At 43.7% G+C, this 27,654-nt stretch overlaps 1 protein-coding gene across 3 annotated transcripts in view; it reads left to right on the top strand.

Moving 5' to 3' along the window:
- RNF115 (ring finger protein 115) overlaps positions 1-27,654 on the top strand; it is an 809,324-nt gene that overhangs the window by 87,654 nt on the left and 694,016 nt on the right. Inside the window, exon 1 of one of the 3 annotated variants that reach the window (XM_069652792.1) lies at positions 7,373-7,675. The exons of 1 other annotated variant lie outside the window; for it this stretch is intronic. In XM_069652792.1, the coding sequence (XP_069508893.1) occupies positions 7,664-7,675 (12 nt within the window). In that variant the 5' untranslated portion in view covers positions 7,373-7,663. Of the gene's footprint in view, positions 1-7,372; positions 7,726-27,654 lie in introns of those variants that run through there. One more of the 3 variants, XM_069652790.1, reaches the window with a different exon arrangement.

The following is a 27,654-nucleotide window of genomic DNA, read 5'->3' as shown; positions in this document are numbered from 1 at the left end:
AGAACTACTGACATTTGAGTGGAGACGGGTGTATGGGTAGCGAGTGGACACTTTCTCATATATGCAAAGGTGGTGCAGCAATTACCGGAACTGTGGAAGGGCATCCCAAAAGAACCGGAGGCAAGCCCTGTGATGCAAACGTTGTTGGAAATCTGGGAAGGCATGGTGAGGATTTCCAGGGTGTATGTGGCCCTACAAACTGCACAGGAAGATGAGCAATTAAGGAAAATTGGGAGAGGCATGGTTTCATCGATCTCAGACAAAATGTGGGTAAAGATGTGGGAGCAGGTTAAAAAGATATCCAGAAATGCACGTTTCCAACTGATTAAATTACATTACCTGCATAGGGTGTACTTGACGCCAGAGAAGTTGCACATGATAAACCCTTCCATGACGCATGAATGTCCGCGATGTGGACGGGGTATTGTAGGTTTCTGGCACATGGTCTGGGACTGCCCAGTGATTTCTGTATATTGGGAGGAGGTGGTGGAACGCCTGAACAAGTTACTGGGGAGAAACTATGAATGCACTTAAGTTTTATGTTTGTGTGGTCTCTTACCAGGGGAAAAAAAGCATTCTTGGTGAAAAGGATCTTTTTCAAAAGATCTTTTCATTCTAAAACCGATTTAGAAAAACCGCTTCATGAACGCACAGAGTGGTCTTTCTGAATGGAACTGTCGCGCCTCTGCTGCACACAAAGCGCAGGACGAGGAGACCGGCTAAGTGTTTGGGTGCTGTGAGAAAGCAAAGGGTGTCTCACCTGCTAATCCCCTGGGGATCTCCCCCCTTAGGTGACCAGGGCACGGCCATCGCCTTTGGATCCAGAGCCTGGGGGTCGACCAGTATGGGAGGATCACCTGGGTGAGGGGTGTTCGGGTGGGTGGGAGTGAGGCAGCCGATGGTGAGACGGGGTATTCCTCCCTTTCCCATACCCATGATCCCTCCTATTCCATAGGTTTCTCTGATGTCCCAAATCCCCACCCCCCCTTTCTTTTTTACACAAAACACTGGGTCAAGGAAAAGGTAGAATGAGAGTATCAATGGCAACTCTTAAATTTTGACTTGTTGGACTTGTCCCGCTAATTGGGTCAGGCAAAGTCAGGCACTTGACTCTTAAGTGCATACATCTGATACCAAATGACTGTCCTCTCACTAATAAAAGGCGGAACATAGAGACACACTAAGAGCTGCACTTCTGGGGCGAAGGCGAACCTACTGGAGCAGAGCAACGGACCAAGGGACGAGAGCTACGGGTGGAGGACCCCAGGAGTTCCCTGCAGGAGGTCGTTGCCTCCAAAAGGCCTCAAAGACATGTGGAGAAGGCCAAATCCCAAACAAGAAGACTGCATTGTGTTTCAAGCATGCCAGCGACCCTCCTGGGTGAACGGCAGAGTTGGGGAGGCAAGGCCAAGCCTGTGGTACTAACCTTGACTCATAAACTGGAAGACAGTAAAGACAAAAAATAAACATACACAGCTGGTGAGTTGGCAAGCGGCATGAGAATGATGTGTGCTAAAGAAAGATTGAAGTGGCAACTGTATCACACAATTTAAGGCTGCACACGTGTGGATGAGACGCGAATAAAGGCAGACCTGCAACTGAACCTTTAAGTAACAAAAGCTTTAAAGTCAGTGATGGGGAGTAACCGAGTGGTCCGGTGAAAAGAAGCAGTTCACTGGAAAGTCTCAGTGAAGGGTGAACAGTTTGCAGCGATCAAGCGAATGAACTGTAAAAGTGAGGTGATCAAAATGAACCCTGAGAAAAGTGGAGAGTAAAACATGAAAGTTGAACTTTGATCCATAATACAGTGAACTACCCAGACCAGGAAGCACTGGGGCAAATAACATAGGAGTGTGAGTTAAAAGCTGGAAAGTTGAAGTGGTCTTGGGGAGGTCTGTGGAAAGAAACCATGCACATTCGAAAGTCTTCAACATCCGGAAATGGTACAAACCCGACTGAGGGAGACCGGATTTGTAATAAGTTAGGGGAAGGGAACCCCTGCAAGTGTTTTGTTTTGCTGTGAAAGGTCTGAGCCTGAATGAGGGAGACCGACGTGAACTTTTTGGTGAACTGTGTTTTGAAAATTTGAAAGTAAGATTTTGAAGTGGAAGGCCAGCGGGCCTCGATCCACGTTTTGAACTTCCTTTGGGTTCAGAACCTGAGCCAGCGTGTGTCACCTTGCCTACGGGGACCGCCTTACTCTGTGCTGTCCATTGTGGGGAAGAGAGCAACATTTATTCTTTATATTTGAACACTAACTTTCCTTTGCATGCATATTCTTCTTTTCACACTTTTTGTACAAGATCTAGGGCAGGCATTAGGTTTTGTTAGTATAGGCCATTTTGATTTGACGGACTCAACTAGGACTGTTGTATTTATGATTTGATGGTCGAGAATACTCCAATCCTCGCTAAAGGGCAAAGTAGGAGTTTCTCCAACCCCATTGAAACTTCAATAAAGGTTTTGAAATTGTACCTTTTTGTGTCAGTGTCATACTTGTGATACCATGCCTCCCTTACAGTGCATTTGTGTGCGTTTTGGTTTGGGTGGGGGCGGCGGTGGGTGGAGGGACCTGGTGGTGAAATCCAGTGGGAAAGGGTGGGGGGGGAGACAATAGGGAGGGGACTAGGGGGAGTGAGACCCCCGTATTTATTTTGGGGGAAACTTGTAAACATCTCAAGAAAAAAGACCTTTACAATGCTGTTTTTACGATAAAATGAAACCCGGGCATTGTAAATCAGTCTTTTTCTCTTGAGACCTTTTAAAATGAGGTATTTTCACATGGAACCAAAAAAGGCATAAAACAAAAATTGCTAGATTTCTGTTAATCCTAGCCAAGAGGCGGATAGCAATCTCATGGAAAGGGGCAGGCGGCCCGTCACTCAGTCTGTGGCTCCAGGATTTGCACCGATGGGGTTTTGGCCGAGGTAGAGTACCTGAGAAAAGAGAAAGACCCTAAGGGGGAACACTATTTTGAGATGGACTGGGGACAATTGCTGAACGAACTGGCGTCCACCCCGAACTTAAAACCCCTGTGAACTGATCAGCAAGGAACATAAGGAGACACGGAAAGTAGAGGGATGTAAAGTTGGATTGTGAGCCTTCTGAAATGGCGGGCAGGGACAATGCGAAATGGAGAGTGCACCAACTTGCCCCAAACTACGATGAGGAAGGGGTCTGGTTGGGGGGGCGGAATTATGGATACACTGATTTACAAAGGGGGTGGTGGGGACTGGGAGTTGGAAAGTTGTAGCAGTTTATACTGTCAACTCAGTGTGTTTATATTACATGAAAATCTAATAAAATGAAAGTTTAAAAATAAACTTTAAAAAAAGATCATTTTTACCCTAATGTTATCCTTCATCAGACAGTAGTAGTATTCCAGCTGGTATTGCCCCAAAATCTCGAATTAAAAAAATGTATGATCGGTTTCATCGAATTTCAGCTGTATGAAAATTTCGTACACCCAAACATTCCGATCAAATCTACCATACAGTACCATTGTAGAAAACAAGGGGAGCAGGTGTGTCCCCTGCACCCTTGATCGCTACAGCGGTACCAGGGGTTGCGGGGGTGTCCCCCTGCTTCCTCTACAATAAAGTTGGTTACCCATCCACGGCGTCACTGCAAAGTGGGGTAGGGGTCGGAGTCGGCTGCAAGTAGGGGAGTGGGCGGGGGCTCGGGTTGGGGGATGCACCTGACATCATGCGCGATTTCACTGCAGCGCGCATTTCGAATTTGGAATTTTCGAAGTTCTGCGTTGTGGCACTACTCTGCTAAGGTACCATTGATCTGAACAGATCTATGGAAGTGGGACAAGGATCCTATGTATCTGTCTGCTGCTTTAGGAGTATTTCACCTGTAAAGCTGGCTGGTGTGCACCTTATGCGTAGTACTGGTCCTGAAGAAAAGGGAATGCTGTTATGTGGTCAAAACTATTTCCTTTGTATTTCCATGACTGGTGTAGACCGCTACCTGCTCGCCTTTGCTATTTTCTGTGTGAGCTCGTAGATTAATCAATTCAGTGGGGTCACTTTGTTTAGAGGTGTTTTGTATGTCCGTATCTACACAAGCAACAATTTTTGAAACCGGGCAATTTAAAAATCTGTAACGCTGTTTGCTTCAGTATCAGCCTGCTCTAATATCAAACCTAATATATAGTAGTGGCGTAAATGCAAACTCGCGTGGGACAGTTGTGAAGCAGTTGTAGGGCTGACATTGGGCATGTCATGTAGCAAGCTGCTCCATCAGAAATACAATCTACAGTCATGAAAAGCAATTGCTCTAAATCTTTACTATTGGTGGGTATCACTTTAATGTTTTCATCCTTTATGACATCTACAGAGTACCTGCCTGTAATAGGTGTTCTCCATCTGGGCTAATCTCTGTAGAGCAGTGGTCTTCAAACTGAGCAAAATCTGGGCAGTCTCGGCACCCCCACAAGTATGTACAAATGGCTATGAACTATTAGGCGCTGTCATAGCAATCTACTCCCAGTATAGTCCGTGGGCTCCCCCACCTGCTCCCATCACAGTCGCTGGGCTCCCTCATCCCACTCCTACCCAGTCCCTGGGCTCTCACAACCCCATCACAGACCCTGGGCTCTCCCCATCCTGCTCCCACCACTATGCCAGTGCTCCTGCCCATCCTGCTCCCACCACAGTCCCAGTGGGAGCTGGTGTATTTTTTTTATGTGGAAGGGCATACATATTTCCCACAAAATGCCATAGCGACCGAGTGCGCAGTTGGGGAGCCTGAACTAATCAAGGGAGGTTTGGGGAGCGGGGTTCCCCCGTGAATTTTATTTTAAATAATGCATTAAAATGTTGCAATTTAGAGCATACTTTAAAAGAAAATGGGTAAAAGGCTAAACGGTTTGCAACTGGAACTGAGGGGCTAAAGGGGAAAGCATGGTATTTTTGACTGGACATCTATGAAAGATATCCAGTAAAAAAAAAAACCACCCCTGTCCCCTGGGCTCCACAGCGCCTCAGAAGGAGAGCTGATTTTGGCAGGTGGGTAGGGGGATTGTGCAACAAAGGCATTTTTAAAATGCCTATGTTGTAAAACACCCCTTCCCTCCTGTACACCCCACTCGCCAAAATCAGCTCAACGGACCAAAACAAACACACACGCACACATTCACACAGCAATCACCATTCATACAAGCACCCATCACCATACGCTCACTCATAACACAAGCATACACGTATCCATACACATATTTAAATAAAAAAATAAATGAACATAAATCTACCTTCTGCAGGGGCCTGCGCGTAGGTGCTGAAATGCTCCAAGTTGCTCTGTCCATATGTGCGAGTAAGCGCAGAAGCTCCCCCTTGCACATACAGACATGCAGTGCCCCAGCCAGCATTTCCAATGAGCTATGCAAGGCTGGCGAAGCAAAACGCCCCCAGCCTTGCATGGTTTAGTGAGAATGTGCGCCTGGGGAACTGAACTGTCAAAGGGAAACGGCGTTTCCATTTAACAGTACAGCCAGCCCAGGAGCATTCCCTCAGCTGGAAAAAGCAGCTGAGGGAGTGCTCAGTGTTTCACTGGGCTGGCTCCTCGGCTCCTGCATAATTGGTGAGAGGGCCACTGGGTGGACGCCCCTTGCCCATTATGGATGAGCCGCCAGGCTCGGACTGGCCATTGGGCAACTTTTCTGGCCAATGTGGGCCAGTTTGATGAGTGAGTTCACTATGCAGCTAATAGTTTCAACCATTGTTGCTGAATAAATATTCTTTAAATATCACAATTTGCTTACATTTTAACCAAAAACACCCCATTGGGTACTATTCAAACAGTCTGACTTAAGGAATGAATATCCATTTGCAACTGCAGGCCACTTTTACATTGGTGCCTGAGACAGTTTTATGGTCCAGTCTGACCATGTGTGCCGGACCTGCCCATTTCCAATTTATTTTTTTTACACATTTCATGCTGGGCTCTCGCGGCCCCCTTATGGAGGTGCGCCCCACAGTTTGAAGACCTCTGCGTGTAGTGTAATAGAACGTTTCTATCTTGCCAAGTACATGGCCCCCAAACGGGATGAGAAGAAAGTCTCTCCTCTAGTTTGTGCGGCGGAGATACTTATTTTTGTTGCCAAAGGCAGAATGTTCGTGTCTTTTTATCTCAATGTGCTTGTTTTAAATGGAAGTTTCTTTTGCTTTAATCCGTGGGGGAAAATTAAATCTGAAAGTGATTGGCTCTTCGCTGGCAGATAAGGTGGATGTCTCCTTCTCCCTTCCTCCAATGCCAGCCCCTCTTTCCCATCTACTTCCCCCTTAACATCATCAACCTGCCACCCAAGGCTCTCAACCATGGGGGTCCTCTTAAACAGAAACTTCTAAAAACCCAGCAGTATATTGAACCCATAACCACTGCTGCCAGGGTCAACCTTCTCAATATATGGCAGAGCCGCCCCCACCTCACTCACACTTACTAAAACTATGATCTCTACCCTCCTGCTCAGAAAGCTGAACTACTGTTCAAGCCTTCCACTTTTTCCACTTGTAAACAGTGTTCCTAGCTTCGCCACACACACCCTCTTCACAGCCTCCAAAGATCCTTCCCCCACCTCTGCTTACTGACACCATGCTGGATTGCTCTCGATGCAAACTTCTATTTTGTCATTAAATAGATCAGTGGTTTCAATCCCCAAACCTGCATCTGTTTGCTCGCCCTCTTTGAACAGCCATCGAAGCCAGTTCCTCTGTAGAATTGGTCAAACCCTGACTCAAAATTAATCTTCTAGTTGACAGGTGTCTGCTACTCCCGCCCTACTCTGCCCTAACGGACTCCCAGTCAACCTCTCCTGATGTGACTCATCACTGTAATTGTACTAATATGTATATTGTCTCTATATGGATTATGGCATTTCACCCGTTGCGTATATCCTAAATCTGTCTGTTACCTTGTCACTGTCCCCAGTCTGTCTTATTTAAACTACCCCTCATTCGTTAGCAAACTCTCATACCAGAACTATAACACATGCTAAAGGCACTCCACTCAGAAAAAGCCCTGGTAGTCTGTAAACCTATCACATCCAAGTAATTTCTGTCACAATGGTCCTTTTTGTTCAGTAAATATAAAAATGCAAATACATTTTAGTTGTTTACAATTTGAATGTGAGAAGCAAGATAGATGCCGGAAGCATCGTCATGACTTCACCCTTCTTCCTTATGAATGCCACTACAGGAGTGCCAGGCATAGATGAGACGCTTGAATTCTTTTCCTCCCAGGTGAGTAACAGCTAATATTGGTTGATTTTTGTGTGTTGTGGTCCCTAAGCAACAGAGCTGAGAACAGATCTGATTGGCTGGTGTTTGTGGTGAGTCATAGCTCTGACCTCGGTATGACAGAGATGGTGTATAGATGAGGTTTGCATGAGTGAGCAATTTGTTTTTATTTGTTTAGCTTAGCTGTTTTCCATGGAGTGGTGAAAATCCTCCCAGTGCTCTTTTGGGTAGCCGTATGTCAATTCTCCTGGGGGGGAGAGGGTACCATGCCTGAACAGGAGGGGGCTAGATGATTCTTGAAGAACAGAGACCTTTAAAAGGGTCTAAGGGTCTGTTATGAGTTGCTCTGGCATAGGTGCTGAACACCATTGAGGAGAAGGAGATGGCTATGCGTACCACACAAGGCTTGAGGACCAGATCAGATGAGACTGCAGGTGATGTGCGATGCTGGACTGTAGGGGAGAGCACTCCCCATGGGTGGAAGGTGAGAGCCATGGTTGTCACAAGGTGCAAGGACTTTGAGGACCTGGGCTTCTTGACGGTCGTGTGGATGGGAAGAGGGCCACCCCTGTTAGAAGGGAACCATGGAGTTGGAGCCCAGCAGGTGGAGTTTTCTAGTTCTCAAGCAGGAATAACTAGAACGGCACTTTTGTATTGTCTAGTTGACTTCACCAGAGGTTGGCCTAGAAAGGAAACCAAATGGAAAACCTGGGTGACGATGCCTTGGGTACATAGACCTTGCTGTGGATGCTGGGGTTTGGGAGGGTGGAGTCCCACAGAGTGACTTTGTCCAAGAGCTGTGTGCCACTTGCGGGCGATTTAAGTGGATTTGTGACCTGTAATTAGTGAACGAATTGTCAACCCAAGAATGTTGTTGCTATGGATTTGGCTGTGCATGAGTGCGGTTCAATTCACTGTTGATCTTGCTTGTTAAAGGTCTAGGGAAGCAGACATGTATTTATATATTCAATAAATGTCTTTTGTACTTATGTTCAAAGTGGACGTTTTTACATGTTTTCCTTGTTGATCTGGAAAAAACCTGCCTTTACTGTTTGAAGATGGGGAATTTCTCACTACTATGAGTTCTCCTTATTTAAAGGCAAGGGGCATGTTGGAAAAACTGTTCTTCCGCTTAAGTGCAGGCAAGGTCACAACCATGTTGCTTTTCAGAGAAATGATATAGGGTTCAGGTGATCAAATGGACTTTTTATATTTAGATGTAATTGGTCGGGGTGGTCGTAAAATACATGGCACGAAAAATGGCACCTACATTTTTACTTGTAAATCTCGGGAGGATATTCTCACTGGAGAACTATTGTAGATGGGGTGTGGGGGAGGGGGACTTTACCTTCTTCAGCAATGGATAGTCCTCCCATTCATAACCTTTAAACTGCATTCCACGGAAGAATCCGCTCTACAAGGGGGGAATGCAAAGCGAACAATACAGCATGTGCTCCAGAATACACACCATGTTCACAGAATATAAATCATTTTGCCACCTTAAAGATGGCAGTCCAGGGAGTGCTTCCTAGCATCGCGCAAAGGTCAGACGTCAGCCTTCTGGTAATATAGCTTAATGGAAGACTCAAACCATATAGAGGTGGGCTGCCGTGAAACTGCTAAACTTTAGCTGTTCCAAGCAGAAGGGACAGTTATCTCCGACATGAAGATATGCGTCCTTGCTATATGTGCTATTTTCGAAATCGCTGTGTAGGATTTGTGCTGCAGACAATTAGATTTTTTAAATTCCATGCCAAACGCTTTGATTGGCATGGAAGTGCAAAACGCCTTTTGAGGTGAACGCAGTACATGTTCTCAAAATTACCTCCCCAGGTGGAACTCTGCAAAAAGTTAAAACGGTAATAACGATTGATTCTAAATTGCACAATATTCATTATGTTCATAAACGCTCAAGGTTTTTGCCTTTTTTTATGAAAGCGCCAGACACTATCGAAATGGAGAAAATTCTTTTTACACCAAATAAAAATGCCTATCTGCCTTCACATTTCTTTTTAGTTAGCTGTCCTAAAAGCACAACGCGCGTTACATTTTATTTGTGCATTTTAGCATAAAAATGAAAGGAAGCAGACCTTGAAAAACATCCCACCGAGCTCCCCCATTGCTGTGGTCTGAGCAGGTGGGATCTTTTCATTTATCCATTCTTTGAGCAGAGCTCTCTGAACACAGGCTAGTATGTATTTTGCCATTCGCTTTTTTTGTCTTCAACATTTTTCACCAGCACCCAGTTGTTGAAATTGATTTAATTCAGGCATGGCGTTTTGTTTTTACATTTCTTGTTTTGCCTCGCAGTTCTCCTAGTGCCAGCGCTTCTGAGAGGTATACTACATGTAGTGGTTAAATGGCTAAGAAAAGGGCCATGCAGTTTGCTTTGTCGATTTTCCAGACAGTCATGCCATTGGGGGTGTGGGGATGGTGCCTATTTGCCAACCATATGACCTATATAAAACGGAGACAGAGGAGCTTGACACCGGGCAAAGCAAGAAGCTCCTTGCTATGGCTTCTACTGCCTTGCATCTGTCTTGCCGTTAGGTTAACTTTGCTGCCAAAAAGTCATAAGGGGGGGTATTCTTCAAGATTTCTGGATTTTTTTTATTTTTTAAACCATAGAATCTTCCCAGAAGTAAGTGAGATTGTAGCAAAACCAATGTGTCCACCTATCAAGTCTTTGCACAAGATTGATGTTCAACTTTCTTTAGGAAATGTTGCTTTCTTGGTAGCCATTGCATCATCTAGATGAGTTAACAAAGTGGAAGGTTCATGCACTCACAAACTACACTGTTTCTCAGTGTTGATCGTTCTCTTTTTAATACAATATTCTTTCCTTCTGAAGATCATGCTCTATTTTCACATTAAACAATTTCTTCTCAATTGGGAGAAAACCATCATTCTTCTCTGTTTAATGTTGCATACTTAATATGTGACATGAGGCCAGTGCCCCAGATAAGATTTGTTAGTGGGAGTGTGATACTCCCTAGTTTAAGTTGGGAGTAAAATGATTTTTTTAGGGAGTAAATATCTACGTCCAGTTTTAACTGAAAAATGGAAATGTTTTTGTAGTCCTTTTTTTTTTGGTTTTTTTTGCACCTAGTTATTCATGTAGATTAAAAGATGCCCGTTTACTTCTTTGAATCAGGCAGTTAAAATAGTAGTTTCTTCCTATGGCACTACATGCACTGCTGGTCCAAACATCACCATGGAGCTGTGAGGGTCAAAGCAGGGGAGCACGATTCTACATGTGTTTTTCCTATTTGTTGTTGGGAATATTTTTACTCCCTATTTTTATTCTTTGGGAGTATTTGCCAAATTTTAAGGAGTAAAAGTGGCCAATACACCCCTTATCTGCATGAGGCCTCCTACCTTGACAAAACGAAGGCTTCCCAGAAAACTGGAGCAATTGATGGAGCTATTCAAAAGGGGTTTCTTTCAATTTAGCATGCATTAGCCAGACTGATTTATATCTTGCATTATAGTCTGTTTTCAAAAAGCTAACTAGTTTCTTTCGGGCAGGCCTAGAACACACTAAATTCTGAAAAACCCTCTGCCTGAGATTTATAAAGCGGCGATATGGCATGCAACATCTACCGGGACTACAGTTGCTCATGTATGATTAGCATCCCTGTGAGATCCTTATAGACACACTTTCATCTTTACCTTCTTTTCCTCCCTTCCCGAATTGTGAGGACGAGCTGGTCTATTCAGTGTTTATGGATATTAAGATACCATGATGGCAAAGGAAATAGTACTTCTTATATTAGTTCTCCCTCGTACATCTTTCAACAACCCACCCTCCTCCACTGAGAAACCATGGAGATATTTTGAAGGAGAAAAGTAAGGAAGATCTTTGTATCAATATAAACCTGCTCTGACTGCCCTTTTACTGCATTTTGGAGCTCTAGGACAGCTGGACAAGATTTGCGTGTTTTTTCATGTTTTAGTTAGGCTTATTAGTTTGCCTTTCCTTTGACCTTTTTGAGGTCTTCAGTTAAGTGCATTTTAATGCTTACATTTCTATTTGTTTTGAAAAGAGTTGAATTTGTATTTTCTAAGTTATTTGGTGTGCGTGAATTTTAATGAAGATACCCCGCATAGATTAAGCTTCCCATCTCACTAACTCTCCACTACAAAAGGACACCTCACAAGATAAGAATCTTGGATTCCATTTGTGCAATGTGTTCATACGAAGCTGTCATATTTGAAATACCTAGTGGGCTCAGTCGACTATTTGAAAGTCTTACCAGTCCTGCATTACTGCCACTTTGTAAAAAATAGCTTGAGGAAGGAGTTTTCTCGAAGATGTGTTGGCTGCTCATTGGTCCTCTAGGAAAGGATTTTGGAATTGTGCTAAATGCTCTTCCTCACAGGAAAGTCAATTGTTTCATAGAAAAACCTATTGCAAAACCTTTTTTAGCCTATTAATGTTTTTAAATTGTAATTCTGAAAATGTAAATATCCCAGTTAGAACAATTTAGGAATACTTTGGGGACCAGATTGTTATGATGAGGGAATTATCAATTAATAGAGAATTTAGCCTTCATTCCTAGGGTAACTGTGGGTATGTCCTCTTTTGAAATGAAAGCATACAGCTGATAAGCCGAACAGACTTTCTTAATCCACATTGGTGCAGACTGAATTTTGGTAAACTATCCAATTTGCAAATCCTCACCCAGAGCAAAAGGAAGATCATAAGGAAACCTGTACAAAACTATTTTGTTACAAGTTGGTTGAACTGCAATTCCCAAGACGCTTTGTTGGAAAGTGGCGATTTTGCTTTTTAACACATGGTGACAAACTCAATATGGTGAGTTCTCTTTAGTTGAAATATATATGAAATGTTAAACCTCTGGATGGAGGTACCACTCATACTCTTTAAAAGCGGACTTCCTAAAAAGCCTGCATTTTTGCCTTTATATCTCTGGCAAATATTGAATCAAGAGGACCATCTGTGAGCTGTGGTAAAATTTAAAGGCTTTGAGCTCCCCGTCGGTGTGTTAAAGATCCTGTCCTGCTTTGCTTGCATATGTAAAACATGGATGTAATGTTCGTGTCAGAATTGAGACTTCCTGGAGGACCAAGCTATAACGTATAAGAACCCATAAAAGCATTGTCCTTTTCAGAATGATTATGCAAGACCAAATCTGTGTCAAATTCCTGTGTAGGCAGAACTCTTAGCTCTTTCATCAGTGTTCTGGGGCTGAAGTGGATCAAGAGGCAAATTACAGAGCACATTCTTTAACTTCTTCTGCCATCTGGTTGAGTCAGCAACTTGCTGAGAAATGATAAAACGTACTCCCACTTTAACCTCTGTTCTTTTTGTTAAGCTCCTGTTAATTTTGTCAATTAAGGCAACAGTTCAGACCGCATTTGAAGGAAGGCCTACATCGGAAAAATGCAAGAGGACATCGGGCTTAACTGGGAAGCCACCATGCATAATGAGATGCATGCTCCCATCTGAAACATTTGACATTTTGTAAATGCATGACATCTGACTGTCTGATAAAGTTTCATTGATGTAGCTGTTTTTTTTTCTTTCACACGGAGTAGATGATGGGGCAATTGGATTGTTCAAGTCAGTTGTGGGAAATCTCAGATCATGACGTGTGGTGGCCTTAGCACCCTGCTCGCTTCCCTGAGGTGTGACCTGTTCATAGCCAGTCATGCAGATCTTGGAATCTGTGGTGGAGCATAAATGCCTTCACTACCACCAGTCACTGCAAAGAAACTTTATCTGCGTTTTAATACAAAAATAACTTTTAATTGGTGATAGTCTTCTTGAAACTTAAGAAAAACCTCCTTACCTCGCATAGATCTTGAAGAATGTGGTTTACGAGTTCTTTGGTCACTGTTCTTCTGGTTACGTTTTTGAATGTTACCATTGTGAAGTGCTTCTCTGAAGACTATCTTGGGCAAATCTAATACCTGAAGTGTTTTTCTTTTTCTTTTTGCCTGGTTCTTTTTTTGTCTACTATGAAGTCACCTGCTTTATTTTCCAATCGCGTTACTTTCTCTTGAAGGGTTATCCTTTTGTATTGTCATTTTCATATGGTGATTATCTTCAAATTTCATGAAAGGCCACAATCTAATCAACAGCATGTGCCAAGGGCAAAATGTGAGAAAAAGAACTGTCCGCCACCAAGCTATATTGAGGCTTGGAGACAGGAGTACCATTAGACAATAGTACACTCTCTCCTTTAAGTATTTGCACCCTAGCAACAAAACTTGTTTCATCCTAAAACTATCGTGTAAGGTGGAGCCCCTTTCTCTTTCATTGTAAACCACGCTCTATTAGCCCCAATTTTCTTTTTAAATGTTTTGCCCTCCAAAGGCAACTTTCTCACATCCAAAATTACATTCTGCCCTCAACAGTCTTTTGCAGCCCTCTAAAAGTGGTAAATGCCCACTCCTTGTACATTTCTGGCCAGATTACTATGATAGAATGTTTGACTCCAATGGACAACTGTCCCCTTCTCGGGTTTAGCAAGTACTAGTATGGCTTCTGAGGAAGCGGTATACTTTATTCTAAGCAGACAGCCGTGTGTGTGTTCTAAATCAAATTAAGAATACACATGACGTTTTTTGTTAAATGTGGTCAGTATAACCGTAAACAAGCTATAGCAAAACTGCTTTGACCTACTATGCCTCAATGTATTCCTGGTACTAAGCTGAATGCACTTGTAGTGCAACATGAGTAAAACTGTAGCCTTGCTAGTCAGCAGGGTTTGCATTGGTTTTTAGCAGTGTCCCCTGCTGTGCTAGAACACTTTACATCCTGGGATGGTAGCGCCGTTAGGTGGTTAGTGGCAGTATGGAGCTGCTTTTGTAGGGACATTTCTTCAAGCAGCTGCTATCTTGCCACTATTTAACTCTGCACTAGCTGCCAAGTTGGATCTTTGCGGATTGTCAATGTTTGACGCGATTATCATTCATTTTAAGATCATTTCCTGTAGGCAGTACGCTGGCAGACAGCTAGCACTGCGGACCTAAAATGCTGATGCACTTGGAAAGAAAATAATCTAAAGGAGTTGACGGTCTTCCCAGAAGGTGAAAATGAGATTTGCCTTATGAACATTTCTATACAGACCATGTTAAAGAGAACTTGGGTCCAATTTTTAGAAATGCATACCTGAGGAAGGGACGGGAAACATTTGTTTTTGAGTCTGTTCACTAAGTGCTATATTTAATAATGGTTTTACATTATGTATTTCTGTAGTTTGAAGCTAAGATTTAATGTTAGGTTGGTTGCCAGTATAGTGCATTACGTTTCTGTTTGGCCATCTGAAAGCAAAGGGTAAAGTGCAGCGAATAAGAGGAGTAGCAGAAGAAGGAAGGCAGAATGTTATGTTGCTTGTTTGTATAGCGCTTCATACCACTCACATTGGTTGCTTGCTTTTTTGCCTGGACATCTTTTGCAGTAATTAAATGAGCATATTGTCCCATAAATGACGTTCATGCACATTCCCACTTGCTTAATACAGGCTTGTCATAACATTTTTAAAATTTGCGGCTTATGATTCTGGTTGGGTTGCTTTTTATCTCTTGTGCGTTAATCTGGCATTCCACTACGTGACCCTTTAAAACCGCTCGCGTTAATGTTAAGGGACTGTTTTTCCGAGGGGGGGGGGGGGGGGTCTTCTATTTTCTCAACAGCACTTTTCCTCAAAATCAAGATTATCGCCTCTTATCCCCAGTGCTCCAGATAAGATTTTGAAGTATTTCACTTCCTATTTTTTAATGTTGGGAGTCAAACGATTTTTTTTAGGGTGTAAAAAATATAAGTCCAATTCCCAATGGGAATATTTTATAAGCGAGTAAAAAATGCTTTACCTGGAAAACAGAAATCTTTTGTAATAATTATTCACATTAAAAAAGATGTGTTTATCTCTTCCAATCAGACTGTAATAATAGCTTCTTGCTGTGATACTACGTGCACTACTGGTCCAAATGTATCCATGGAGGTGTGTGGGTGAAAGTGGGAGCACAAGGTCCTTCTACAGGTCCGTTTCTTATTTTGTAATGGCTTAAGTCCAGCTCTTAAGCAGCTCCTGGTGTAATAACGTATTTACCTAGTGTGGCAGCAGTCACTTCATTCCCGAGCAGTACATCATCCTAGTACACTGCCCTTAAAGTACCCAGTCTGTTTTTATTTCTGTTATATAAAAAGGGTAATGAACATCACTAAAATGTTTTTGTCTTGGGGTTTTATTAAAAGGAACATGATTTTTCAAATGGAATTCGTCAGTAAACCGATCTTGTGGCAAATGGCATGTCTTGGATGCAAGTTCATTTTTAACTCTGCACCTGTCTACCTGTTGAGGCCCCTCCCTTTCCATTCCGTTGAAGTCTATGATCTGAAAGCAAAGTCGCTTTGTTATTTCTAGTTAACTTCTTCAGTCTCTAAAGGTGGAAGAGTGGTTTCAGTGTCAAAGCACTGCAGTGCCATCCTCTCCAACATTAGAAGTGTCTCCTCCTTGGTAAGCTTTTGAACAGCTATCAAAACATGACTTTCAACAGGCCTCCGATTCTGTGTCTCGAGACCACCGCGAGAAATGTGCTCTAAACGTCGACATGCTGGTCATGCTGGCATTGTATTGCTAAGTCACTCAGCGTCGCCAGAGTAGTCCTGTCTTCGAGCCTTCTTTCAACTGGCTGTATGGCTAGCACTGCCCTTTATATGCACATTCTCCTTCTTCCAAGCAGGGTGAGGCACCCAGCAAAACAAGCATCCTCTACAGACCTCCTGCTTTCCGAGTAATCTTGCTCACTCTCTCTTTCACATCTCGTCAGTAATCTCTACCATGGGACATTTTACGACACTAGCTGCTCCCCGTGTAACACACGCCGTTCTAGCATATTTTAAAGGTCAATATCGGTTGGTAATTCATAGGATCACTTCTGTCCCCCTTCTTAAATATCGGAATTTCCACTGATCGCTTCCAGGAAGGGGGCGTATGTCCCTGTGACTTAATAATGGTCATTGATTAATAATGGTCATTGAAAAGGCTAAACGTATGGAATGAGAGGTATGCGCAGTATAAGAACAGTATCTACGTCCCATCGATGCTTCTATGATGTGTTTTTGTATACGTGTAATTGTCAACCTTGTTCCATTGCAGAGTCCCGGTGATGGAATAAGATTGCATAGTGGCATAATTACAGTAGATACTTTTCAGTTTTTGCTCGCGAGGAGCCATTCGTCTTACAGCGTTTCGCTCTTTAGAGACTGAAACGTTGAGCCGGTAGTTAACTGTTCATTGACACGGGAACCGCCGTACCCTGTGGAAAGAAGTGAGTGTTTGCGATAGTGGAAGGTGACGCATAGAACTGCGCTCATTCCGTTTGTTGAAATGATAGCTGTTGTTGAAGTGTGTGCACTTTGCCATTTTGACATCATAGGGTTACCTAACACTGAGAAATTGCATCAGCTGAGTACAGAAACCTAACTAAGCATTGTATATGCATACATATAGAAAGATGTGTGGCATCGTTCCCTACCAGCTGTAGAATTCAAACCAGTCTTCTAGCCGCTTTTAGGACTTTTAGGCAGGTGTCCAATATAGCATGACGATGCTCCGTTTTTTCTTCCATCTTGCCTTTAAGGCAAGTGGCATTCAGGAACTTATACCTAACCAAGAAGCGTACCAGACATTTGTTGCAATGCATGCATGAGTATCTTGCAGAATAATTCTCAGTGACTGGGGTCTGCTGCTATCTCCTGCACCCACAACCTTTCTTTCCTGGCAATTTCCATGTTCTTGCTCCTTCCCTCTTCCCTCACAAAAAAGTGGCACAGCAAAGAAGGAAGTAGTGCCCTGAGTCGGTGCGGTAGTTATGATATGAGGAAGAGAGAAACTTGGAGGTGCTACTGCTTACTTGTATGCCATCCTGCCCCTGTTGTGGTAATTGATGACTTACTGTGTCAGTGGCAATTAAATGCGAACGTGACAGATCTGTGAGCTGCACAGAATATGCGCATGGCGCCTTATTCTGTGTGGTTCGCCCCCCCACCAACCCCTCACCCAACCCCTTTTTTTCAGTGCACTATAGCAGACTATCTGGAGTAAACCTAGCAAGTTGACATACTGGCTGAAAAATGCCATCCACGTGATCGCCTGGGGCACTATGCAAATGGTAATGGTGTGCGGTATAAGCCAACTTAACCCAACAGAAAGGAAAGTCTGTGCTGCAAAGCAGTTCCAGCGTATCAGTAAATCACTGAATTGTGTTTGCTTTTGTACTGCTGGTGTAACCGTACTGGAGTTGCACTTGTTAAAAGCAGAACACCTCTTGACTCTTGTAGTCAATGATTTGAGCGAGTAGACTGGAAAAAGATGCTGCATGGGGACTTCATTTGTTTTTGATTTTTGGGAAAAGAATGATCTGAAACAGTTTAGCTATTGGGTACTAAGCATACACAAACATCATTTAAGATTAATTTCACATTGAGTTACATTTGTAAACTTTAAATTGCAAGCAGTCTACAATTTCAGTTCCAAGCAAATTTATGGCATAGTTTTAGCCAAGTGACCTAGATGGTTCTTTCTGTTCAGTCTGTTCTGCACATAAGTAAATGCAATTTTTTTTAAAGTTGGGTAATTTTGTAGTGATTAGAAATAATTTTTCCAGAGTATTTTCTCGTGTTCATTTTGTGCCCTCAGCCCGCTATCCTTGTGTTATCCTTGCATCACTAAACCTGCCCACCATTTAACCTTACACCCTCCCACCAGACGCACAGCTATCCGCTCGTTGCAGCTGCGCTCTTTTTGCACCCCCTTCCCAGCTCACGTTACTCGGCCACTATGTAGAGAGCATTGTCCAGCTAACACTGAACCATTTTACCATTCCACCACACGAATGCTGCACCACTTTAAAACCTAGGCCTCCCCTCTGGATATAGACCTCTTAGGAACCTCAAGCAAATGTAACCAGAAAACTTTGGGATTTGCACCTCTCTCTACCTTACACTTGCATACCCATTTTGTTCCTGAATCAGGCGCCAAGAGGCAGTCAAGACCACATTACATCACATAGTTTCACTCGACATTTCTCATACTACGTCGATTTAGTGTTGTGCTAGATAGATTGTGAATGACGTAAACATGGAGAAAATCCATTTAAGTGCTTTATAACCTCCTCTACACTCCACAGGAACGCTGAGTTTCTTCCAGCTCAAACCCGATTTGAGCCGTAGCTTCTCTTTTAATCCAAAATACAGAGTGAAGGCAGATAGCTGATGCGTGTTAGTCCGTTTTTGATGAACATACTTAAAATGTCCTTTTTCCTTTGAGACCACTTCTCTGCATTACTGACACTGGCTATTTCTGAAATGGATCAGAAGGCCTGTACTTTTGCAAGACAATAGGTTTGTTTTTAATTGTCGAAAGACATGCATGAATTGTCATATACCATCTTTAAAATAAGTATTTTCCCGTTAAGGGTATTGATTTCAAGTATTGAAAAGTGAATGAACATTTCTTCTCCCAGATTATGAATAAAAGGTAAATCCTTGGATTACTTTTTTTTTTTTTTTTTTAAGTGATCGCTTAATGGGATCTGTTACAGTATCATTACGAATAATTATTTTAGCAGCCATTGTAAAAATCCCTGGCAAATGGGGTCATTAGTTGTGCTACTCGTAATTTTGTTTGGGGGCACTGAGTGCATAGGAGTATAATGTGCACACTTTGCAAAGATGGCAATATTTAACCAACCGTTTTAAAAGAACCCATGGATGTGAAAGTAACTGAATAATTCAAACATTTGAGCCAAGTAAAAGTGCCAGTGTTCGTTAATTGCCTCTGGACTTTAAGTCCACAGATCATTAGATTGGTACACTCTGGAAAATTATAGAATTCATTAAGAAATACCCATTGATCAGGTTCTTGGTGCTCATTAAAAAGTCAGAATGTGATTGGGGAGCGCTAAATGGGGTGCTCTGCCCACTGGAAAACACTCGGAATTTCGTGTTTTATGAAGCTTTTTCGGTCACAAATGCATTGTCGCAAATGGCTCAAAGAATAATCCAGCACTGAAACGGTTATAGGCTTTTTATTAATTCAATTGGCCCTATGGCTGCACTCCCTCTCTGTAGTCTATAAAGCACCAATTATTCCCGACACAAGTGCCCCTAGTCTGCACGTTAGTAAATACAGCACATTGCAGTTTACAGTCTAAGTTCTTAATAATACCATGTGTGAAGACCTAAAAGCGGAATGCCCGCTGTAACTGAATTCCCCCAGGGATTTCTTAACGGAGGTTAGTGGTCTAATTTGGAAAATGCCTTCTAGACACGCAGCCTGATTTGTCTCCTTTCTATCACACTTTAACATTCCTCTCATTTGCTGATCTTCTTTTCTCACTACTCTCCTCCCTCGGACCCCATCCTCCTTCTTTCTTCTGTGTCTTCCTCTTCTATCCCTCCAATGTCTCTCACTCTTTGAGCCTGAACTCCACTGTTTGTAGTGTGGAGTAGGGCATAGGACTATGAGGGAGGTATTAGCAACAAAGTCCTCCTGTGTTACAACTACACTACAACTCCCTGTTCCACCCACCTTTCACTCACACAAATGCCTCGCATACACCTGCTACACTTTCTCTCGTAGCTACTTTTGTTACCCTCACAGCGCAGTACCATATGCTCTCAGTAACCAAGACATCACCGGCTTCATAAATCTCCACATTCCGCTTCTTCCTTCCACATACTTGCCTCTTGGTCTGCCACCTCGTCATCCTGTGACCTCACCAGAATAACCCACATCTTTCTACTTCCTCTTGCCCTCTTTATTATCCCTCCAACTGGGCCACCTGACCTGTCTGGATCTCTCCTCCCCAAGGTGTTAACAAGCAGCAACGATGTTAAATAGTGGCGTAAGCCCTGCCTCTTTTTGCCGCGCAGTCCAGCTACAGAACGTTAATGTCAGCACGGGAGTAGAATGTCGAAGTTCGTGTTGGTCTTGCTCTGAGCTCCCCTAGGGTAAGTGCAGTCTGTGTGGGCGTCTGTGCCTCATTGTCCAGTACCTGGTCATCTAGGGCCCTGACCACTGGCTGTCGATGTTTTCCTCTGATACTGGGAAGGGTTTCAATGCTACTCTTGCATCAGCATTGGCGTTGTAATACTGGGGTTCCTTTCTCTTTACTGGATCTCTCTCTGGCAGTGGAACATAGGCTGTGCGGGACGCTAGAAGGTTGTTTCACTAGGACTATTTTTGCTCCAGTCTGGTGATGACCAAATCTTTAATCACTTCATAAGGATACAGTGATGCTGTGTATCCCTTAATGCTGTAGGCAAATTTTCTAGTGCCCCTCCTGCCCCAAACAAGTCAACCATTCCTAGATCATGTACAGAATGCTAGCCCTCCTGTTTGCCTATCCTAAAATGGTACTCCCGCTTGATGAGCGTGAAGGACTGGGCATTGATGGGAACTGCAGCCTCCCTCTTGAATAGAAGATTGCAAGCATTGAGTCACAGCAGTAAAAAATAACAGAGCAGGATACGTATCTTCACTGATTTCGGAGGTGTTATGCATATATTTGAGACTCTAAAATCTGCAGACTATGCAACTTATACATGCACAGCACTGCTACAAATTGCATATTTTAAATATTTTGGCTTATAGTGGGTCTAACGCTAAGGAAAGGGATAGGTGTAAAGAGTTAACTACTGTACTGTAAGCAGCAGTGATGAGCAAGGAAGACTTGTATATGGTAGAATGAGTTCAGTCACCCTCCCATAAAATCAAGAAAATTACGAATCCACATTGCCAAACGCTTCATGACATTAGAATATCAAATGGGGGATGGAATGGCTTGCAGGGAAGTTGTGGGGGAGAGGCCCCATGCTTTCCGAGAGCAGAAAAGATGAGGGACAGAGAGGAGGTTTTGTGGTGGTACTAGACGCCCCGCCCGTCCACACCGTGAAAGAGTCATCAAAAAGGGCACTTTTGGGCATTTCATCACAGAAGACCTTCGACATTGTGACATAGCAGTCTGAGAGAATGTTGTGTCTGGCGTTCTCATTAGGCCTTGCACTGTTTTTTTGCATTTGTTTGCCCCCAACATGATGTAGAGTTGGGCCAGCTTTGTTTGGTGTGAAATCTGTGACTTTGAAGTTAGACAAACTCGGGGCTCTAGATAAGTAGCAGTGTTTTGCTCTATATATTTTTTGAAGTTAGGAGTAAAACTTTTTCAAAGAGCAAAAAGGTCATCCCCACTCCCAAGGGATATTGTTTTTTGTGCTTCTACATTTGAGAGTCTCCCATTTCCCAATTCACACACATCTAGAACGTAACTACATGTGCATAAAGTCGTGACTCAGGCAGTGCACTATGAGAAATCCAAATGCATAATCAAGTATAGCAGTATCTGTGCCTGCTCTTATCGAACAGGGCCAATATTGTTCCCAGCTATAGGGTTGCTACCTTGGTATTGTTTGTCACAGTCTGTCGCAAATATTACTCTTTCTGCTACGAGGTAGTGTAGCCCGATTGCCACCCTTCCATTAAAAGTGCATTTTCAAATAATTTTCCTCCGCCAATCTTTCTCTTGTGTCGTTTCATTCTGCAAGTACACTTTTGCTGGTAACTCAGACTCTTCTGCTGAATTGTTGCCTTACTTTTCGCTTCTTCCTCATCAGGTGAGTGGTGAGAAGCACACTCCATGTTAATCCTTTCTTGTACTCATTATTTAATCATGTATAAAATGTATTTTGGCGATAAAATATTAACATCAACCCATACCTTTTTTGGGGGAAAATATTTGTATTCATGGTTTTCAGAGTGCTCTCCTTTTAATCCAAAATTAAGGTTTTAAAAATCAGACAAAGTATTATTAATCTTTTCTACTGTGATATGACCAAATTGAAACGAGTGTTCAGGTACACTGGGTGTTAGGACAAGCTGTAAAAGTGTTCATACTTTGAGTCTGTATGTTGAAGTCACACTCGCTAGATGAAGAACTCTCAGTGAACACAGCCTAAAACAGAAAAAACGTACCCTAACCGAATGCAAAGATATAGTTCACTTGGAATTAGCAATTTGGTTTGGTCTTAATCTGAAACAATATTGTGAAAGTAGAAAGATCTGCTTCCTGCTTCCCCTACCACTCAAACAGTATTTACTTTGACCGGTTTCCATGTTCCTTGGGAAGTGGCTGGCTTGTGCCATTTGTGAGGAGTTAGAAATGAAAGTCGGATACAAAATTGTCATGTTTTTGGTTAAAGATTTTTATTAACACAAAAAAGGTTGGTAAAAGGCCTCTGGCCCCGCTCTAAAAGGAATGTCCCTACCTAAAACCTAAAATTAAGGATCTGTCTGTGTCGGGTTGTCAATCAATGCTGTTGCTGTGTCCAATCGTTCTATCCTAACTCTCACACTACAAATCAAATTATGGTGAAAAGGGGAATTTCTTTAACCTGGTGAAAAATAAAACAGCTCCCACATTAGTTCTCCAAGGTAAAACAGACCTTGGTTCAAGAGGGGGGATTTCCTTTCCCTGGATTCTTCCATTTATGTCAACAATTCTTGGTCTAGCAGGACTCACAACAATCCTGTTAGTTGTAAAGATACTCAGCTTTGTAGTTCCTTCTTTCAAAGGTTCCTTCTCGTTCAGCAAACAGTCTTATATCCTTTCTTGGGACTTCCTGTAGGTTTGCAACTGCCTGGTTAACTCGCCTGCCAGGACTTCTAATATTCACAGGTAACAGTTATCTTTCATTTCCACAATTGCATACATCATCTTTGATATTTTGTACTTCTGATTGATTCAACATTCGCTCTTTGTTCCCCGATATTTGCATTCAATACACTCTTATATGGCTGGGGTCTGTATTTGTAGTAGGTTCCCTTGATGTACAATCAGTCTGTCTGTTTCTGTACTTTTTAATGTCCAGTTTGCTGCCTGCTTTACACTCTGTACTGCTTTCATGCCGTTCCTGCTTCTCTTGCGACCTGGCTCCAGCACGCCTGTCTTGCTTAAGGTCAGGGTAGGTGAAGCTCTGCCTTTCCCCGTTGCCGAAAGCCCAGGAGTCTTCCTCTGGCTCACAGCATTTCTGAAGCATGTCCTCGCGCATCGTCCCTATGCCTCTGTTGATGAGCCCCTCTGCTCTGCCACACTGGTTTGTGCTTCCAGGAGTTACAAGCCTCGCAGAGGGGTGCAATGCTTTCTCCCAGACAGCAGCCGCCTCTTGCAGTTGTTTTGGGATCTTTAAATGTCCTGTGCACAGGTGCATTTTGAAATCCACTAGCACTTTCATTGAGCTTTCCGCTATGTATCGTTCCCTTCTTCCTCCTCGTGCCAGTACTTGGGTAATTTTGGGAGATGGGGGTCCATTGACGTAAACGGATGCAAATTACTTGGGGGTTGGTGGGGGGGGGGGAATTACTTGCAATGGTTCCAAATGAACCTACATGGATGATAATTAGAACTGGAAGAGACAGTCTTGTAGCTTTTACCCTTTAGTCCAGGGATGGTAGTTTGGCCTATGGGGTTTTGGGAAAAGGTTTCTCTATTTCCCCTAAAAGGGGGTATAGATGAATGGCAATAGGCAATTAGGATATTAGGCTTTTCTTCATGGGCAAATAGGGTAAACCATGTATATTCAATGAAGTTAAGATCTCCCTGGATGCTGTCTCCTCCCATGTTATCCTCCCACGTGGGGTGGTTACTGCCAAGGGATCTGTGATGACTATTGTGTCTATCACACATTTCCTTAATGTCTGTTATTCATAATGCACCTTCTCTCTGTACGTCTTCTCTGCCTTTAGTGCATTAGGTCTTGTTTGATTAGCATACTGCGATCCTGTGCGCCCACGAAGCTTACTTTAAGGTGCACGGATTGATTTGCTTACATGTTGTCACAGAGTGCCCTTCTGCACATTTGATCTTATTTAGTTGTCTGTATTGCAAATGTATTTGTCTCACAGTTTTGCCTTCCTTTCCATTTGGTTAGTATAGTCTGGTTTGTGACATACTTTCACACCATCTTCGTGTTTAAGCAAGAAAATACAGTCACATCTGGTGACCTGCTTCAGCAATGCATGCAACAAAACTTTTTTAATGGAAAATGACACTAGTTTTATTAACCTGCGATATCAAAGGACCATTCTAGAAATCAAAATAAAACTATTGTCAACAATCTATGATCATCTGATAGCCAGTAAGATGGCTCAGAGGGTTGAGTGCTCGCTGCTGCAATCTGTGTGGTGTCGCAGATTCGAATCCAGGCACAGCCAACACAGCCTTTCATCCTTCCGAGGTCGATAAATGATTACCAACTTCGGTTGGGTGGTATTGTAAGCGCTATATACATGCACATTATTATCTGAGGCCTGAGCTCATGAGGTAGAGACGTGCCTCAGCAGAGCTCCCGTCTGGATCTTGGCAAAGATCCTTGGACCTACGGTAATAGATGCAAGAAACGCAGAAGAGAGAAAATATCCATAAAGGAAGTGATTCTGCCGCGAATCGAAGAAAATCGGAACCTGTATCCTCTGAAACAAAGCTTATAAACTTGTGCCCCCAGGTAGACAAAATGGTGGATGGCGCTGCGGCCTGAGAGCGAGTGAAGGGAGGGGTCGACCTCCGCGACTATCTGTGTCGGACTGGACGTGGGTAAAGAAAACGGGCGCCACTCCGGCTTGCACTTGCTGCAGGGGAAGCAACTACCTGAAGCAGTGGAACGCAGCAGCACTTCAAGGCGATCGGAGTTGACCACTGCGTCCAGACAAGTGTAGGACAAGTGTAGGACGCGGAGACCCGGGCAGTCCGGAGCATCCAAGTGAGATAGCAGGACAACAGGCCTGGGACACGAGACCTGGAACACGGTCGGAGAAGAAGCGGAACAATGAGGCTTAGGCAGACACAACTGTACACTCTAAGGAACACCGGCAGAGCATAAATAAGAACGCCAAGTGGGACCCCAAGAGCCACGCTGGAGTGCTGCGAACGACAGAGGAGGCGAACACAGAAGTACCTCCAATGCCGAAGAGGTGCCTGAGGAGACGGTGCCCAGTACACAGTGAAGGGAGATGGCAGACGGCGACGCATCACTTGCGGATGACAAGGGGAACAGAAAGGACAGTGAGCCATCGAGCACTCATTGGGTGAGAACGGCAGACGGATGACACACTGTGCAACTTGAAAAAAGGAAGGGAAGCCCTCACTAAACCGAGCGGGAGGAGAAGCCATGGAGAACAGAAGGTAGGGCTCACTGTGACGGGCACCTGCACCGCAGTGGCACAGGGGAAAACGCACAGCAGCCCCTGCTGTGGTGAACAATGTGCCGTGAAGATATTCATTCTTGGGGGACACGCCAATTAGAGCGCAGGACAGAACTGCACTGAGCGACTAGAATAAAGCAAACATTGGGCGGGCAGTGGGGATAAATAACTAAACACTGGCCTACACCGTCGTGCTGGTGAGGGGGGTACCAAAACCACTCCCTAAAGAGCTATTGCACACAGTGTGACCAGATAGGAACATTGGGCCAGGGATAGGGAAGCCGCAGAATTGGAAACCAGAGGTGAGGCGGCTACCAACGATATATAGGCAGGCAGATCGCCTCCGGTGGCCCTTGCTGGCTGGGTTGCAGGGGAACCCGTGGGCTGCAGGTGGGACAGCACCCACTGCGCGGACCAGGGGAACCAACGGGAAGAGAAAGCAAAATGAGCTACAGCTACACGAAGGCCTGAAGGTAGCTGCTGTGCTAGCGGACAGCCGCACATAGATCAAAAACTCACTGACTCCACGGGCACTGCACGACATAGAAATCGAGCCGTTACCCGAAGCCGATATACTAGACATGTTAGAGGAAATAGGCCTCCCCACACTAGACGGAGCGCAGCGCGAAATGCTGGAAGGGGATGTAATGGCCGAGGATATTAGTGACGCAATTAAATCATTAACTACCTGCAAGACCCCTGTGAGTGATGGGTTACCCCCTGAGCAAAGCATATAGCTCAGAGCTGACCCCAGTCCTGCACAATGTATTAAAGGAGGCATCTAAAAACAAGGTGCTGCCGGGCGACTATGAGGGAGACATTAGTGGTCCCGATACCTAAACCGGGCAAACCCATGAATGAGTGTGATTCATACAGCCCATTAGCAATGCTGAATTATGATGTCAAAATATTGACGACTATATAGGCCAAACGGCTGTCCAGGGTCATAGGGAACATAGTACACAGGGACCAAAATGGGTTTATACTGGGTCCAAATAAAGCAATAAACCTGCGACGGCTGCAACATATCATGGCACAAACGACAGGCGTGCAAGAGCAATACGCAATAATCTCATTGGACGCCATAAAAGCGTTTGATTCACAATATCAAGAAACTCTGTCAAGACTACACAACCTTCGTCATAGACGGCCACATAATCAAAGTTGCCAGGGAGGTTAAAACACTAGGTTTTTACCTCGACGCCAGTTTAACTTTAGCAAAACAAGTGAACGCTATGGCCTCCTCCACAGCCTACACTTGTAAGTTAATCCGGTCAGCTAAACCCTACCTCTCTACAACTAGTTGCACCACACTGGCACGAGCACTTGTGCTGTCCAAACTGGATTACTGCAACACTCTCTATCTAGGTGCGAATAAATACATCACGCAAAATATCCAAATACTGCAAAACAAAGCCCGGCACTAGGAATCTCCAAAAGAGAACAGATCTCAATAATCAGCAGAGAATCTAATTGGCTATCCACGACAAACAAAATTAAACTTAAAACGGCATCCCTAACATTCAAATGTCTCAATAATTTAGCACCCAGCTACCTCTGAGGTTCAAAAGAAGAATCGCATCTAGACCCATGAGAACGGCCTATACGAACTGCCTCGCAGTTCCCTCCTTTCAAAATGACTACAATTGGAGGGAACAGCTTCCCGGTCAAAGCTGCTAAATTTTGCAACTCCCTCCCGCCGACCTTGAGACTTGACCAAACATACCCAGACTTCAGATCAAACTGCATCAAGTGGCTCAAAGAAAACAAGCCATAGGTGAGCCTACTGACCAATAGCCAAACCGACCTTTCCACTGTATCGATCTGCTATGTAAATATATTACCTGCTACATTGTCATTTATCTGCACGTTTTTGTCATTGATCTGTACGTTTTTGTGATTGTGTAATCTTGTAATTTGTAAGCCTAAAGTATTCTTATCTTCGCGCCCTGATACCTTCGGGTCCGGTGCGCTTTACAAATAAAGAAAGAAACAGACATATACTGGGAATTGCTGATTGCTGCGCTAAGAGGATTTGGGCTAGGCGAACAATTCATAGGATGGATTAAACTACTTTACGAAGCACCGGCGACTAGGGCAGCCTGGGACATACAAAGGGGCACCAGACAAGGCCGTCCACTGTCGCCAATGTTTTACATATTGGGGTTGGAGCCTATAGCGAT

The sequence above is a fragment of the Ambystoma mexicanum genome, chromosome 1p (assembly GCF_040938575.1).
Source record: "Ambystoma mexicanum isolate Mex_15411 chromosome 1p, UKY_AmexF1_1, whole genome shotgun sequence".
NCBI classification, from domain to species: domain Eukaryota; kingdom Metazoa; phylum Chordata; class Amphibia; order Caudata; family Ambystomatidae; genus Ambystoma; species Ambystoma mexicanum.
The sequence above is the reverse complement of the archived record's forward strand: the minus strand, read 5'-3'. Positions and strand labels throughout refer to the sequence as shown.